Source organism: Schistosoma haematobium, chromosome ZW (genome assembly GCF_000699445.3).
Source record: "Schistosoma haematobium chromosome ZW, whole genome shotgun sequence".
Taxonomy (NCBI): Eukaryota; Metazoa; Platyhelminthes; class Trematoda; order Strigeidida; family Schistosomatidae; genus Schistosoma; species Schistosoma haematobium.
This window is the reverse complement of record NC_067195.1, coordinates 10,597,144-10,616,081: the sequence shown is the minus strand read 5'-3', so window position 1 is coordinate 10,616,081 and position 18,938 is coordinate 10,597,144. Positions and strand designations below refer to the sequence as shown.

Here is an 18,938-nt window from a genome sequence, read left to right as displayed (position 1 = left end):
ATTTGATTTTATGTATACTTATAGTCAACTACATGTTGCAATATATGTATATAGAGTTTTGTATTTGTGTTGACCTATGCATTCGACAGTATGGTGGTGAATCCTAGAAGAGGGGTTCCGATAATGTTGAGTTGTCTAACGTAAATGTTCAACGATCTTTTGAGAAAAAGGAGGAATTTAATTACTCTTAATTAGTTACAGAATTAAAAATGTTAAATCCAAAGTATATAGCGAAAATATATAAGGATAAGGAGGATTCTACAACAACATTAGGTGATGAGCGTGTAGTTTCACAAATTGATTGATGTTAAAACTACACACTACTGGATTTCGACCCAAAAATTTAAGTTTCAAGTGCTCTCAGCAAGCCATGAAAGTTTTAAGTTCAGTCACTAATGTTGTCGAGGATATGTTCGGCTTAACACGTCTGTGTTACAAACAACAAAATTCAATAATCTTCACAAAGGAACATTGAAAATAATACTCAGTCTACAGATTTCCACATTACTTGAATTGCATAAGTAGTATCTTTTTGTAACACTTGTGGTATTGATAAATTCAAAATATGACTTGTATACAATGATTGTATATCAGGATCGTCCCATGATATCAAATATTCCTCAACTGATGTAACATTGAAATGTGGTTTAAAAGCTGAGAAATCTGGAACTAAGAAATCTGTTTGGTAATAAGAAAAAAAATAGAATACAGAAATTTGAATGAATACAAAATTCACACGGAAAATAATCTTTGATTTGAAGTATTATATATGAATAACTATTCCAAAGTTGAAATATCGTCAGAGTAAGGTTTCTTGAGAACTCTACATACATTAACGAATACTAATAGGAATTTGAGTGCCTACAAATAAACTCAGTTTAAAATGGATGTTGATATCGTGTTACCAATTCTATCTATACAAAACACAGTGTACTGTTTTATTCGTTATCAAAAAGTACTCACAACAGATCAAGTTTATGCCCAAATATACGGTAAGAAATCTAAAACCTAAAGTCATTTACTGAGATATTTATTTTTAAAAGACTGTGAAGCTTAGTTAAAAGTTAGTTCAGCATATCATCCTACAGCATAATAACATTTTAAATTAATGTTTTAAAAATGAGAAATATTGTGTTCTTAGATTCAATACCGTTTATGATCGTGACTTTTCACTGATGATTGGTTTCAAACCATGAGGTTAGAACTTACCTTTACTTCCTCGTTTCCAAAAATTCTCTGTTTGATTTCATTTTACAATAAAAACATTTTTTAAAAATCTATTAAGCTATTCTGAATATTATCAGAATGGGAATTTGTGGAGATGGTAGTATTTTTTTAATAGTTGACCTAAGCTAGATCATTATTAAAAACCTGGAAGCAATGAATGGTCATCCAATGGTGGTTTAACTTAGATCGACTCATGAATTCAACTATTAGAAGATATTCTGAATATATCTAATACTCATCAAAATAAAATAAATGTATAACTATTAACTTCTTGTATTTATCACCCTCAGCCATACTCAAATCGCTTTATATGCAAATAAGATATTACTCAAAACTACAAATAGAAATATATTTATAGAATTAACTTACCTGTCTTAATACTAATATTGATAGGTCGACTAGGTTTAGTTTGTTGACCATCCACATTTGCAATTATTCTACAAGCAATTTCTTTATCTAAATATTCAAAATTTGATAGTATAATTTTGTTATGAAGATTTCCATTGATTTGTTCTCTAATAGGATACCAATCACCAGCATAACCATCTCGTCTTTCAATTGAAAATTTTACACGTTCACATATTTCAGCTGATTCATCTGTATCTAAATGACTTGTCATGTTGTATGACTGATTTGGATTTCTCCGAAATCCTAATGCATCAATCACTGTATCACCTAAACGCCAACGCAACTGAATTGTATTTGATCCAAGTATTAGGAAACGAAAATCTTCAATACATCTATGATTGTAAGCAGAGACAGAAAAAAGTAAATTATGCTAGTGTATATGAATAAACATATTGACAATAAAACCATTCATGTTCACACTGTAAGCGTTTAACGAATTATCGAGTATATGACCACAAATTAAAGAGAGAATACCAGGTGAAATTATCCATATGGACGCCTCGAAGAACTTTAGTGATGTGACCAACACAACTATCCTTGTTTCAAATAAAAAGCATCGACCATTAAACACACACACAGACTGAAACTTCTAACCATTCAAAAATTAGTAATACGAAGAAGAGAGAAAGATCAACAACAACTTACTATGGCAGAGAACAAACCCGCTTCCAACTGAAAAGGAAGTTAGGAAAAGACGCTGAAGGTAGATAGGACAAACATCAAACTGCATCACGAGGAAAGCCCTAACTTGTAATCCTGATGGGAAGAGGAAAAGAGGGAGACCAAGGAGCACATTGCGTCAGGAATTGAAATCAGACATCAAAAGAATAATTAGTACTTGGAATTGTTCAAAGGTAACGATCATCGAACGTCTATATTGGTCAAGAAATTCTAGGTTATTCATATGGTATATTCTGGATTACTTAAATAGAAGTTATGCATCTTCACGTTATATCCCATTCAGAGAAAAATTATAGTATCTAAAATACATTTGGATTTTTTTTTAAAAAAAGCCTAAATGTAGGGAACTTTGGCGTATAACCAGCAACTATATGTATTGCAACCTGAAATAAATTTATTATTTCTGTAGTGTAGCTTTTATGACTATTTTATAGAATTAGTGGTTTAAACTTTTAAGCCAGTTGATCTTAAAGAATTCACAAATAGAATTTATATCTGGTTCATAAATCCAAACTTCCATGGGTTAAGTTACGATAAATTAATTGTATTCGAATGTGTCAATGTATCTATCGATTATTTATTGATAATATGCCGTATGTTATGCAACAATTTTAACCTATCTAGAATAAATAAAAGGGTGGTTAAGAAAGTAATCACATCGATAATAGGCCATCTAACTAAAACGAACTGTACAGTAAACAATGATCAAATATTTTAAAGAATATGTTTATATGTTAGGTAGGTGGAGTAGATCCGGAATAACTATATTATTTGAATCTCAACTGTAAAAGATGGGTTTACAGAGATCTCTATTCGACCCTTATTTTTATTACTGAAACGGTGTATAATCGCAGTGCACGAAGAATTCAGGTGGCTAAAGTCAATTTATTGTTTGATGCAAGATTACAGAGTGCCTTCATAAAATATGAAAATTATACATAAAATACATCATTTGCACATCCATCAGTTGTCTCCTACAAACTTAATCGTTTCTTCATTCCTGTTGTTATTTCGATTACTTTCAGTTTTATTCTCTCCTCTTTTCATTTCAATCTTTTGCTAGCAGGCGTTTCACTTCCGATTGGTACTACATACTACTTATATCTGTCAACGTAAGTAACATAAATTACATAACGATTGTTGGATTTCACGGTGTACATCAATAAATGGTCTTAATTAGACATTTATTGAGAATCAGAAAGCAATGAGAACCCTTCTATCGTCCTAGATAAGAATGGTCAACAATGAATATCCACGATCCTACCTGGGACCAAAGGTGGAGCATTCAGATCTCACATGGAGCGCATAATTTTTAGGTCTAAGTGGTAGGTTCCGATAGTTTCCATTTTTTGTTTTATTTTCCTGGTGATATTTTACGATCATCATTTATTGCCATACCGAGCGTGAGACACATATTACCTATTCCAATGGATGTTGATCGAGGATTGTTGCGAATCGACTAAAACTAGAAGTTTAAATAACTGGATGCAAGCTCTTTAGTTTAGTGGTTAAACACGTGCCATGAGACCCGAATATCTTGAGTTTGATACCGGGTAAGGTCCTTTATATACATTGGTAAGGAGCATCATAATAGTGCAAAGTAGATGTTCAGTGCTTCCTGATTTCCAATGGTTGTTTATGTAAGTTCGTTCCATAATGTACACCATGAAAGACAAATATAATTTATCATCTATGAATTAGTAAAAAGCTGAACTAATTTAAAATTGTTAGAAAAACTGGATGAACTAAACTTTAACTAACCTTTCTAAAGTTGTTAACAAAAGTGGAAGTTTGATTGGATAAGAACTTGAACTTGGACCTTCACCAAATTGGTTAATAGGTGTTATTCGATAAATAAGTTGTGAACCGGGTTCAGCTTTATGGTCATCTATACTACCTAATAATCCAGATACAATACCAATCTGTCTCCAAGGTGCTAAGTCACTCAAGGTTGTACGAGCTTCTATTCTATAGTCGATTTGAGCATGATTTTTAATCTGTGTTAAATAATTGTCGTTCAATGGAAGTTCAAAGTTGGGAGGTTTCCAGGTGACACGAACTCCTGCGGAACCTGATGTTTCAACTGGGGGTGTCAATTTTACCTCTATATCTAATGGTGCTGGAGGGCAGATTTCATGTAACGCTGGTATACGAAGAATTTCATGGGTATCCAACCAATTTAAATTGCCTTCTTTATCTTCTTGTAAACTAAGAATCCTAACAAACTGTTCTGTTTTACCCGGTTTCACATCAAGAACATATTGTTCACCATGAATTAGATCGTCTTCTCTACAAACTACTGTCCAGTTAGACATATCAGGTGAGGAATTACTGTCAGCGTCATTTGAAGTTTTACGTTGAATTCGATAGCGACCATGTAAGTTATAGTGATCATCAGAACTTTTATTTATATCTGAACTTGTACAACGATCCCACTTGAGCGTGACACCCAGTTTGGGATCGATTGACATCATTTGAACCTCTCGTCTTGGTATCTTACTGGATGAAATAATCGGCAGCTTATCCAAAAGACTTAGGTGGTCGTATTGATCCCTGTCATTTATTTTATCTGATATCTGACTATTTTTTCGACAGTCTTGACCTCTAGATATCTGAGATGCTTTCAATCTGTAGCTTTTAGTCGGACCACTTTCACCGAAATCATTGTAAGAAAATATCCGAAATTCAATGGAACTATTAGAATTGGCAGTGCTAAAAGACAAGTCATTTCCCATATGAGTTTCTCTAATCACGGATTCTACAAGATCTCTTGGGAGAGGATAACCCGTCTCACATTCACTAATGCCACAAGCCAAATCAACCCAATGTCCAGATAATCCACGCCTCCATTCAACTCGATACAAAGGTTTTAGTCCTTTTACACAACTGGTACAGAACTCTGGCATGTATGCAGGTTTCCATAGGAGTCGAATATTACTTTTCTTTACTGTGATGTTATCTCCTGGGTGGCTTATTGCTATCCATGGAGGATCTAGTGATAAATCCGGAACTAATGAATTAGGATCGAGTTGGACTATTGCCATTGGAGTGGGACAGGACTCGCCATATCTATTTTTCGCAACAATACGTATAGCAGAGCTGATGCCAGGTCGTAAGTGACAAGTGTAGGATCGAAAAGGTATATCACTTGCCACTCTACACCATTCTGATTGAGATCCTTCCCTAATCTCAACTGCGTAAGTTACTTTACCAAGTAATTGCGATGGATTTAACATAACATTCTTGTGCAGTTGGTTTGGTGTAAGTGCAGGCACTGCTGGACACCATCGAATTTTAATAGCCGTTGCTTCTTCAGATTCAACTTCTGGCTTAACTGCTTGCATGTGAGGAAGACATGCTCGTATAGGTAAACGAAGTACCGGGAAACAAGGCGGTCCAAGGCCAAATTCATTTTCAGCTACTATCCTTACTTGTACGGGATTCAAAGGACACGCAATGTCGTTTGAGATGTAAGCTGAGACTTCGTGTAAGTTGGTTAGTACAGGTTTCCACCATCTACCTGCATCATTACTAATTTCCACATTATATGTCACTTGTTCATTTAGTGGATCCCAGGCAATCTTGAAACCATCATCGTTTACTTCAATTAGTTCAATATTACTTACTCTTGACGGCAAAACTGGAACAAAGAGTAACCAGTAGGTAAAATGTCGTTAACTGTCATATTCATTGCATGAGTAAATCAACTATATATTTAATAGAATTGAGAAAGTTTTTAAGTCAAATTTATATATATATATATATATATATATATATATATATAATTTAGTAGTTGAGATCATGAATCAATTGGAGCTAGACCACCATGGAAAACCTGGAAGCACTGGACCATGGTGGTCTAGCTTCAGTTGACTAATAATCTCAACTATAATACTATAATATCCACAAAACCCCCTTCTGATATATATATATAATCCAAGTCTTTGTATATATAAGAAATTGTAACACCATCTCTTCCTTGGACAAATAAGCTTTAATAAAAGATTTTATTTATTATTATTTTTCCATACTCTTTGTTTCTCTTATTTTTCTTCAACCCATCCCACACTTATTTCAGATATACGCTTCATTGTCCAATTATTTAAACACCTCTTATTACGTAATCTTCTAGTTTTTATGAATTTTATTTTAGCATCGATATATTCCAGTTATTGACCTATTTCTCATGATGAAACATGAATTCTTATCATAACAAGTAAACCTATCGAATATCATTGATCGAAAGGTTATTTTTGTATATTTTTTAAATAAAAATGTTTCCATCCCATTTCATCCAATTAAATGATTTGTTTGAAAATGATAAGTATTGGTTAGTTATTTTGAAGAATCGATATATAAAGTAAATATTTCTCGATTGTTCACCTTTTCTCTTAAATAAATAACGCACCAACGTACAATAGTACGAACGTTTTACAGATACGGATAGCATGTTCTTGAATACGTTGTATCTGGTAGCATCCAACAGCGCCATCAGAAATAATGGAAAGGCGCCCAACTAACATTATGCAGTTCGCGATTCTCATTTCGTTAAAAAAGACAGAAGCCGTATATTAAATTTGTATGTTGGAGAAGTGATCGTAGAGCACCTAGTGGATCTTCACAGCCGATTAAATGAAGGAGGGAAATTGAATAGTGTTATTATATTGTTCATGAAGAGCTGCGATAAACACTCAATGTCCGGCTATCATATATTGTAAATTTAATGAAGGCTGCTTGACTGTTGTTCGTGGGAATGTGCATCACAGTCGTGAGTGCAAGTTCCTGAGGTACTACAACATTTCTTGGATGCGCAGGTTAACGGATGCGGAATCTACAACAGCGCGATTTCTGCTGATTTTGGCGACAGAAGCATTCAATATTGTGAACTTCGTTTACCAGTCTTATGCGAAGCGCGTGAATCCTCAAGATGTTTTTAACATGCCCCACAAACTGTTCTCGCAGACCACCTTCCAGATAAGCAATGTGTCTATTTATACCATAAATGGTAGGTGATTACGCCAAACTGAAAGCTCACACCATGTCACTTGGTGGGTTTTGTGAGTATGAAATTGACGACGAAAATGATCCTAGGTACTTTTTCTTCGTAATTGCATATCAGATGAATTTGACATCGTCTTCTTGATATTGTTGGTTTCATGGGACCTACATAAAACCAATAATGAAAATTTATTTTGGTATCAAATTGTTGTGTTGGATCTCTAATCGGCTGTGAAGATCTATTAGGTGCTCTACGATCACTTCCCCAACATACAAATTTAATATACGGCTTCAGTCGACGTGTTCACGACTGTTGACGCCACAGGCACTTACAGGCTCTCCGAAACGCCATCAACAACCTCACTAGCGTCGCTATTGACAACTATTTTCCTTTTTTAACTTGGACAGCCAAGCATCCAAAAATACTGTACTCTTAGTTCGGCGTATGTCTGAAAAATAACATAGTGCTGTTGATAAGTTCACGCATCAATTGGTTTATGGAACGATGTCTCAGGCACCATAAATGGATGAAGCAATGGCAGGAATCCAACAGACAAATAGTGACAACTATCGAACGAACGTGGATTTGTATGCCACGCCAAATCATGAAGAAGAGGATATTATTTTAATAAACTCGAAAGAGTCCAATGACAAACGGAAATGTGAAGAGACTAAGAGAAGGCTCTTTTTAGGGTCACACACGAATAGATTTAATTTTTTAAATTCGTTACAAATTGCATCAGTAATTTACATTTTCTCCAGTGAATTGAATGATCTCACAAAAGATCCTGGCGTATGTATAAGGCAATGAAAAACTATTTAACTTATGAGTGACACTAAAGTGCATTGAAATTAAATGAACGAAGTTTTTTATGATCTAAAAATCAAGAATACATCTCAAACTAACATTACCTGAACACCGTGTTGGTCTAGCAGTAGACTCGTACGGTTCAGTTGTATCATGCTCGTAACTATTGGGTTCATATAAAGTACCTAAATTTGAATTCAAAAGAAGTAACAAGAATTTATGTATGAAACAAGTTTATTTCGAACGAAATGAGACTAAATATCTATTAGTAGCAATTATTAGCCAGTAACATGGTTTTGTTTACCTATAATCTACTGTTTATATGAAAGCTGCAAAATGTGATCTATTCAACAAATCAATTTTCTTGTGTAGTGTTATTTGACATATAGAAGGATTACTGCTTACATTGTTGTTATAGTATTTTTTATAGGTGTTTATATTTGTCGATTAAAGTTTTTTACAAGCTGCTATTTTTCATGAACGTCCAATAATGGTACTCAGTTAGTCTGTTTAGTTTATGGGAAAATGAACCTTTATAACTGTTATGATATTGAAACATCTACAGATGTATGCATATATGCGTGTAAGGATCGCATTTGACGATTGTTAATAAATAATACTGAAGCTAATTAAAACTGACGTATTTTATAGTGTAACCTAATAGAAATATTAACACTTAGAGTATCATAAATTATTCATAGTTAAGGTTAAATATCGTTCTTTTGCTCAATAAATCAACTTTCTTCGTAAGAACATGATGTATCTTACAAATCCTGTTTTTTTTATTTAGCTGTCAGCTCCGTAACTTTGCTTCTAATTAATACATCCAGTCATTTCAATGAATCATTAGAAATGTTCCGAACTTTGTATTACATGATACTTCGGATTGTCTTACGATTGTCTACTACAAAGTCTCAAGATAATTTGATATGTTCATGAACCATTAATAGTTTGTTTTCTAGCTATAAAAGACTTTCTTTAATTCTACTGTCACTTTTATCATGTTGTTTTACTTAGTTGTTAATTAACGTTTGTTTGTGCACATAAATTTACTTGATCTAATTAACTGATCAATTAATTTTTAAGCCTAAAGAGTCATAACTGGAATTTTTTAAAATTCATTATTCCAAATGTGTCTGCATTTAATGTGTTCCATTTATAAAAACGAGAATATATTTTACTTTCTAAGCTTATTTTAAAAAAATATAAATTAAACGTTTTGAATTTTCCACAGATCACTTCATTTGGACTAGAAAAAGGAGGGCCGCTGAATGCCCTGGTACGGTCGAGGGTGAGGAGATTCATCCCCCCTCTCGAAATGCTCTCACATGGTCACGCGTATACAGACACTGCCAAGGAAGTCTTACTCACTGCCTTCTTGCGGCACCGATGTTGTTTACAAAACTGAGAGGACGAAAAGCGAATGTCCGGAGCTTAAACCGAGTTAGTGGATATGAAGGATCCAGATAGGGCGGTTGGAAAACCCTCATTCCAAACCAGTGGTGCTCATGGGCTCCAGCATCCTGAGGGAACTAATGGCGTATGAGCCAATTATTGGTCATCAGCTACAATGGGCCCGAATCTCCTGACGTCGTTCCACTGCCTTGTGGATTAAACCTTTGGGTCGAAGGCTCCGAGTGCGACTTCTCCTAAGAAAACCACCTGTTTCGTTTTGGGTATCCAGGAACTATCACAGCCCACACACGAATCAAGTGACTTGTGTATCGCATATGTATTCCGTGCCCGTTTGTACTAATATTTATATGTTCAAATAAAATAAGAAAGCGGAAAACAGATTGAAAATTTAATATGTACTGCTAGTAAGACATTCATTAAAATTCTAAATTCGACTTTTTATTAATTTACTAATGATGTTTTTTTCATTTAGTTAATAAAATTAAAGATGTAATGTATCCTATTCATAAATTTAACAATATTATAATACAAAAACAAGTTTATTAATTAAGGTCCCAGGTTTTTCATGGTGGTCTAGCTTCAATTGAATCATGATTTCAACGATTAAATCATTAAATAACGTGAATAAACAATTATCAATATTAAACTAAGCAAATCCATATTTAATTATAAAGATTAGAGAGAAAATATATTATCAAAAAAGGTTTTGTGGAGATTTTAGAAATTTCAGTAGTTGAAATCATGAGTCAATTGAATCTAGACCACCATGTAAAACCTGAAAGCACTGGAAGACCATCTCGTCCTAGTATAGAAATTTTTAGCAGTGCGCACCCACGATCCCGCCCTCCGCGAGATTCGAACCCAGAACCTATCAGTCTCGCACACGAGAGCTTAACCAATAGACCACTGAGCCGGCATCCAACTGTGTTAATGTCTAACTAGTACGAAACGGCCGTCCATTGCTTTAAGGTTTTCCATGGTGGTCTAGCTTCAATGGACCCGTGATTTCAACTATTGAAAAAATATATTGTTAAATTGTTTGTAGTTAACTTACTTTGTATATATAAAACTGCTTTTGTTTCAGTTTGACCAAGTACATTTGATGCAGAACATATATATTCACCATAATCTTCATCTTTTACATTCTGTATAATAAGTAATGGATTAATATTATCATTATAGATTTCAATTCTTTTGTTGTTTTCAATTTGAATACCATTATGTTTCCTATGTTAAATAATAACAAAAGTGAAAATGAATTATGATATTAGAGATTTATTGAGTACCTTCATTAAGTTTCTAAATTATTGATTATGAAGTAGAATATAGTATTTGTTTCAATGTAGTTTGATCTTCCTTAATTATGTGTAAACTTTAATTCGTTTTTTTGTAACCACTATATTGCAGTGAAGCTTCGAATGGCTAAAAATCAATAATATACAAATAGTTTGTTTGTTTATATTAAAGAATTTTGATTTGTTACTTATTCTGATAGATAAACAAGTAAGCAATCTTCTTGTACTGGAAACGCGAGCTAATCTAAGTTAGATATACAATCCATATTGATAATTATCATGTACTCACTAATAACTAACTTTGAGAGATGCTTTACGAAGTTCTAGAGAGAAGTCATGGCTAGTGAAGTTTAATCATGTCAAGTGTGAGGAGAGTATCCACTAAAGACAACGGGAAATAACCACTCATTATTTTGGACTGATTGAGATCAGATGTGTACAATAATGAATCCTAACTTACTACTGTAGAAGTTAAGCGTCCTAACATGAAACCTAAAGTCCTGCGTTCAATTCTCTATAGCAGAATCGTGGTTGCGCACTACTGAGGAGTCCCGTACTAGAATGAAACGGCCGTCCAGTGCTTCTAGGTTTCCATTGGCTGTTTAACTTAAACCGTTACATGATCGCGATAAAATTAAACGATCACCATAACCTGTGTTTGGTGTGACTTGTCTTTATTTGAGTGCCTATCGATGAAATTTGTCATCTCTTAAAAATGAAGCTCAAAAAGGTAGCCCAGAGGTGCTCAAAATGGCAGACGGAGCCTACCACGGCTAAATGTGGATAGATATGCTTTGGTAATACATCACTGTACCTAGATCTTGCCATAAATGGTAAGATGTTATCCAAGTCACATACAGTAGTGAGATTAGGACAACTTGTCTTCCACAGAACAGGCTTCAAAGAAAATTTCCATGTTTAAACGTCTTCTGGTTTGAATAATTATTAACCTTTACAACAACGAGTTACGTATTTTAATGTATTCGACTGCTCCTAGAATACTGTACAATTATTCTTTTTAGTATTCGCATGAAGGAATCCCTTTAGAGACGATCGACACTTCTCATTCTTGGGATTGATTATATCTTAAACTATAGGTCCAGATATAATAAACATGGACTTAACCTTTTGTGGGAGTAAAAACTTGAAGTGAATCTAATCCTTTTCGTTGAAATACCTAATGTACTATCTTTTACATCCTATGAAGCAATTCAATATGCGAAAACCTGATAGTTATAGCATTCATAACCGTTTGTCAGTGAAACAATTTCATTCTAAATCCTCTCTCTACATACTTTACCAAGAAGATTTTGGAACTGTAGAATAATTTATCACAATCTGACCATGAAACAAAACCACTCCCAACCTTTATTAGCTCCCCCAATGCTTACTCCTCCTCTGAAAAAGCCTTAAATGTGCTTACACACATTAGTATATCCCAGTTCACAAATGAGATTATGGCAGCTTTAAGTGTTTATTCGTTTTTATTACTGAGCCCACTAATTAAACCTCTCTACCTGCAGATATTTTACGTTAACACTGTCCCTGGTAACCTTAACTGATCGGCAATCTCCACAACCCCAAACTGAAAAAGTTCTATTCTTTCACATTTCAGGTGCCACATTTTTCATCTATTACCGCGTTCACAAATACATAAACATGTCTCACATGAATCGTTTTGACCGGACTGACATGACATTAACTTGGTCAGACCTGTATTTTGATTGATTGCACTAAATGATACAAAAACCATATGGGAAGTGTTTAACAAAGATATCTGGAGTCAAAACAGTCTTACAATATTCTAAGATAAGAGATGTAATCCCAGTCTCATCAGTAAGTATTCTGTACCACTGGTTCGATCGCTCTTCTCTGGTTAGTGTCTTTATATAATGTTTCCTTTCTAAGTGGTGGGATTGTTAGCTCTACACTCAACCCTTCTCCTTTACGAGGGCTTGAGACTATCAGGAACCGTAGCGGGGCTCCAGAAAAAGTTAACAGACAGTGATATCTGGTATTGCCCATCGGTCATTAGTGGAAGTACCGACTGTATCTAAGTGATGCTTTCAACGTTTTATGGAAAAAATTGTCTTAAGTAGTCGGAAGCAAGTTAACTTACAAAAGTTGGATTTTAAAGCTTGTGAATGAATTTACTTCATCACAACAATTCACAAAGATTATTGACAGAGAACACGGTTAATTAGTAAAAGAATAGCTAATAATCATTACGACATATTTTAGTGATCGATTTTAAGCAATCTGATTGTGAATTATTTGTAACATTCTATGAAAATTGGGTTTGTGGGCAACGCCTATGACTGTAATCATTATGTATAAGAAATGACCATTATTCCGATTAAGTAATTTCGTTAAAAAAAACGATTAGCCTTACATACTACTTTGTGGTACATGAAAATCAGTTAATCTAAAAGATACTGAGATAAGGTAATTTTAATTTACTTGAACATAAAGCATTTCACTAAAACATCCATTCTGATCACATAGTTAAATAAAAGATCTTAATCCGTCAGAAACTGGTTAATTCATTAATGTGAAATTATGTTCCTTGATGAAACCTGTTTATTGAGTAGGTTAATAGATAATATTCGAAACTTTTTGAGAGACATATGACAGATATTGAATATCATTCAAAATCTAAACAAGTACCCAAACATACATAAAACATACATACCCAATACAGATTAACATAGTTACTAAAATTTTTTGTATATTTCGTTTGCTTATATAATAAGTTGATGTTTGTACTTAAACGGATAATTTCAAGTTATTGTTCTCGTAAACATGCATTCTTAATAAATAAATAATATATTTGTAATATCCCAATGAGTAGAAAATTTAGATTTTCTGACGTTTCATAACTCAATGTAAGCCGCTTCATGCCATTTTCAACGACCACCAAATCGATTTCAAAAATATCAAAGTATTACAAAAAGGTTTTTCCAATTACAAAGAAAGGAGAGTAGCTGAAGAATTCTATATAATGCTTAATCCTACTTCTCTCAATAGAAAAGAAGGCCTTACCATACATCCTACTTGAACTATCTATCCTAGCCACCTAGTCTGATATTATTCACAATTCACACTATTATCTTACTAATTAAACCCTATCCTTTCTCATCATAAAGGTCACACATTTTTCATCCTCAACAGTGTACACATACACATAGATTAACAAACATGTCGCTTATGAATCACCTTGACCTAAATGACATAACATTGATTTATTCAGACTTGTTCTTTGGTTAATCACATAAAATTCTTATTGTTCCGTTGCACTATTAATTTTGCTTTGGTTATTTATTTATTCTCTGAAGAAGTGACTTACGCTGAGTCACGAAACATCAGAAAATCTAATTTTTCTACTTATTGTGATATTACAGGTATATTAATTTATTTATAACAATCTACCCAATGCTCAATTTATTCGAAACTATCAAGTCAAACCTTGGTAATGATACATACATTCTCAATATTAGAAATAAATTTTAAAATGTAGAAAAAAAATTATGACATATTACCAAATAATTGTGGCAGGTGGCTCAGCTACTAAACGTCCACTAAATCTAACTGTTTCATTCACTTCAGCGGTGTAATCTTGAAGTTTCTTGGTAAATAATGGTTTAAGTCCTTCTACTTGTCTATAAAAAAAACAAGACGAATGAAATGCAGAAAAATGAATTTGGAGAAGTAGTACTAACAATGAAATGAAAAGATTATTGTTGCTTATAATTAAATGAATATGAATGTGTGTTATGATTTGTTGATAAGTGAACAATACATGCATATTATGTTGTATTTGAGATTAGATATAAATAGTACAAGTTATGGTCGGTATTACGTCTAAATGATGATAACCGATACCATTCAGTAAGGATCATATTCTAACATGATTCATTATTAACAAACCACAACATACAATGTTTTTTTAAGTAGAGCTAGAAAATTTAAAAATTCATTTTATAGTTATCTAATTGTTGGTTTTGAACACTGACAAAAAAGCAAAACATTTATGCATAAATCACATGTGAATGTAAGAAATTTATTTATTCAAATCCTTTATTTTTGATTGTTCATCTCAGTATGGTCAAATGATATTTTTAAGAATATTAAGCAGAGATGGCTAGCAGTAGAACCCTATTTGGAACTCTTTAGTTGAATGTACCTGGATTTCAGAGTTAATGTTCACCATACATCTCTGCTTAATGACGCTTGTCGCTTAATATATATATATATATATATATATATATATATATATATATATATATATATATTAGAATGTTAATTTTAATGCCAGAAAGATTTCAAACTGACCCCCTATAACAAACGGAAGGACTGAGAGTACTATCAAGAAACTGATTTATTACTTAGTTGTTTTTAAAATAAAAATTTCCCTTTTCGACGTTGTTATATATTCTATAGCTTTACTGAAAATTGTTAACAAATTTTTTTGATAGTTGAGATCATGGGTCAATTGAAACTAGACAAGCATAGAAAACCTGGAAGCATTGGTTTTGGTCCTATTTTGGGACTCTTCAGTAGTGAGCATGCACGATCCCGATTCGTGAGATTGCGACCCAGATCCTATTAGTCTCGCGCATAAACTCTTAACCTGTAGACCACTGAGCTGGCATCCATCTGTGTTAATGTCTAACTTCAACTAATCCACGAAATCGAATGACATATCCACTATATTTTTTTCAAATTCATCATTGATAATGATACTTTTCTACCCTAATCAATTCTTAAACATTCCTTTTGTATAGATTTAGTTCAAACTTTATTACAGAATTAATTGAATTATTTCTTGTTAGTAATATATTTGCATGAAATTTCAATTTTGTTTATAACTGATTTTTTCGGCATTTCACTTTATTGGGTTCATAATAGAATCATTTAATGCCTATTAACTTATGACCTTATCACTGAAAACTAAAAGTAAGTTCATTTACCGCTTAAATAAAATGTTAATCATTTATATAATTAACATTTTATTTACTTAGATTAACAACCGAAAAATATTCAATAAACCATTTAATTTATCAAATAAACCAACTATAAAATGTTAAGTAGGTAAAATTAATTAAGTTTTTGATTAAGATCATGAAACAATTGATGTTAGATACCCATATAAAACCTAGAAGCATTGGACGGCCGTTTCTTCTTATTATGGGACCTCTCAGCAGTGAGCATCCATGATCCCGCTTGCAGGATTCAAACCAAGGAACTTCAGTCTTGCGCGTGAACGGCCATCCAGTTCTTCCAGGTTTTCAATGGTGGTCTAACGTCAATCGGTTCATGATCTCAATCAAAAACTTAATCATCTTCATAACCCTATTCTGATAATTACCATGTGCTCACTAGTGACTAGTTTCGTCAGGAGATTCTCGGAGTTCTGGTGAGAAGCCGTAACCAGTGGAGCTAATCCGTGTCGGGTAGAGACAGGTATCTACCTCAGTACAATGAAAAATGGTCGCTCAATTTCATAGATTGGTTAAATTTAGTCATTAACACCGATGGACGCCGACTCAGTAGTCTAGATCTTGGGCGTTCGAACGCGACTTTTTATAAAAAGAGCACGAATATTCATAAAAAAACAGAACAATAAATGCATGTTGGTTGTATACTTATATCATGTTAAATACAATTATCTATCTTCAAATAATTTTCATTTCTATTCTGTTCTTTACATAACTGCTTTATTACTACTACTATTGTTATTAATAATAAAGATAGAAAGTCAGTAAAGTCAGTAGTAATAAACTTACGATGGGATATATGGTTTCGTTTGTAGTTTTTGTCCATTCACTGACAGATCACCTGTTGTATAATATTCACCAGATGGAGTAACAACACGTAGTTTATAAGTTCCAGTTAAATCTGGTCTAACATTTGGTATTGTCAATGCAATCCAATTACCAGTTTGCCATACAACAAAATCAGCAGTTGATTCAGGCTGCCAATATAAAAAAAAGAAAACATAATTTTGATAATTTAGAACAAATGTCCTGTTTAGTGAGATTTATGTACAGTTGAATCATATTTAGTTTATTTTTGCGAGTAATAACTGACTACCGGTGTGTTGATTCATTATACAAACAGCGATCACAATTTTTCTTTAGATTATGATTACGGTTTAAAAATAATTGAATAATCAAGTCATTTAAAGAGAAATTAAGCTTGCATATAGTTAGATAACCGAAATATAATAGGCTTATTCAGTTAGATAATTTGATCAGACTATATTCTTAACTTCGTATGACAAATAAGCCAATTCTACACTTGATAGACTATCGAACAAAGTAACAATAAGAAATGGAAGAACTCATATTTCTCCTGTATATTACACTTTTTATCAATAAAATAGCATTCGGAAAAGTTAGAAAACATTGATTAGTTAGACAAAGAGATACTTTGAATAACATTAGTTTGACATAATGAATATATTCCACTTATCACAATCGAATGATATTTAATAGTGGAATTCAAACAATCATGAATTGAAATAAAAGTCATCTTGAATATCAGTAGTATTCTAAGTAGTAAATTGTAAGTGAAGATATTTGTGTTTATCAAATCAAGCAAATAATATCATATTTTTGATTGAGATCATAAACCGATTGATGTTAGACCACCGTTGGAAACCTGGATGCACTGGACAGCCGTTTTGTTCTATTGTGAGACTCCTCAGCAATGCGTATCCACAATCCCGCTCACGGGATTTGAACCCAGGGCTTTCAGTCTCGCGAGCTAACGCTTAACCTACTGAGTGACTGAGCCGGCATCCAAGGGTGTTAGTGTCAAACATCAATCGGTTCATAATCTTAATCAAAAACTTAACAATCTTCACAACCCCTACACTGATAACATAATATTTGCTAATATACATAATTATAGTTATAACTACACGTTAATACTAAACAAACTAAAATAATTCATTAGGTTTTAAGTTACATTTCAAAAAAGTCTCAGTGATTAAAAATTAATTTATTCGGAAATCTTCTTGAATTTGATTTTGATGTCTGCAGGGTTATCATCAAACTTAAATTTGTTGAAGAGATGGTTTAATAAATAAATCATCATTTTCATTTCATTGAAAACTCTACATTTCTAATATAATTAAGAGTGAATTAAACACCTTGAATTAGTCAAATAAAGTTGAGAGAACTGTCATGACGAAGGTACCACTCATAACACTCATCATGTGATTATATCAGGAAGTGAAGAATATGTTCAAGACAGACCTTATAAGAAAACCAAAGAAGATAAATGATATACTTTACCAATCAAAATAAAGGCTGAAACAATTAGACTTTTATGATTTATATGAACAAAATTAGGGTGTTTATTATTATTTCTTTCACCACTAGGAAACTAGCAATATTGGCCTTCAAAATAGTTATCAATTGTTTCAAAATTTGTTGTTCCTTCTTTTTCATACTAAACATTCTCTGTTCTGATTCTATTCTCTTTGATTTTCTCAACCTTCTACCATAAGATATTATACTGTCAGTTAGTGATATATACTATTTACATCTATCGACATCAGTATCACTCACTACACTATGCTTATAGTGCACGTAAAAAAATTATTTTATTCTATTTTTTTCATATATTTCATATGGATACTGAAGTAGACAATCACATGAACAATGATCTAATTTTTCTAAGATGTAGCTACTCATTAGCAGCCTCAGCAGCAATAGGTCTGGATATACACAAAGAGAAAAGCAAGATTCTCCAATACAACACAACATGCACCAATCGAATCACACTTGACGGAGAAGATTTGGAAGATGTAAAAACCTTTACATATCTGGGCAGCATCATTGATGAACATGGTTAATCTGATGCAGATGTGAAGGCGCGAATCGGCGAAGCAAGAGAAGCATATTTACAATTGAAGTACATCTGGAACTCAAAACAACTATCAACCAACACCAAGGTCAGAATTTGCAATAGAAATGTCAAGGCAGTTCTATTGTATAGGGCGGAAAGATGGAGAACTACGAAAGCCGTCATTGACCGGGGAGGGGCTTTAACAGGAGTAAGTAAAGTAAACTAATAATGCAATACCATTTTCTATC

At 33.0% G+C, this 18,938-nt stretch overlaps 1 protein-coding gene across 3 annotated transcripts in view; it reads right to left on the bottom strand.

Moving 5' to 3' along the window:
- MS3_00010298 (uncharacterized protein) overlaps window positions 1-18,938 on the bottom strand; it is a gene marked incomplete at its 3' end in the record, with an annotated part of 193,824 nt that overhangs the window by 46,106 nt on the left and 128,780 nt on the right. For all 3 annotated transcript variants that reach the window (XM_051218657.1, XM_051218656.1, XM_051218658.1), the window contains 7 exons: window positions 16,620-16,807; window positions 14,373-14,492; window positions 10,593-10,765; window positions 8,227-8,307; window positions 4,078-5,956; window positions 1,597-1,967; window positions 509-678 (listed from right to left, as the gene is read on the bottom strand). In XM_051218657.1, coding sequence (XP_051070355.1) covers window positions 509-678; window positions 1,597-1,967; window positions 4,078-5,956; window positions 8,227-8,307; window positions 10,593-10,765; window positions 14,373-14,492; window positions 16,620-16,807 — 2,982 coding nt within the window. The remainder of the gene's footprint in view (window positions 1-508; window positions 679-1,596; window positions 1,968-4,077; window positions 5,957-8,226; window positions 8,308-10,592; window positions 10,766-14,372; window positions 14,493-16,619; window positions 16,808-18,938) is intronic.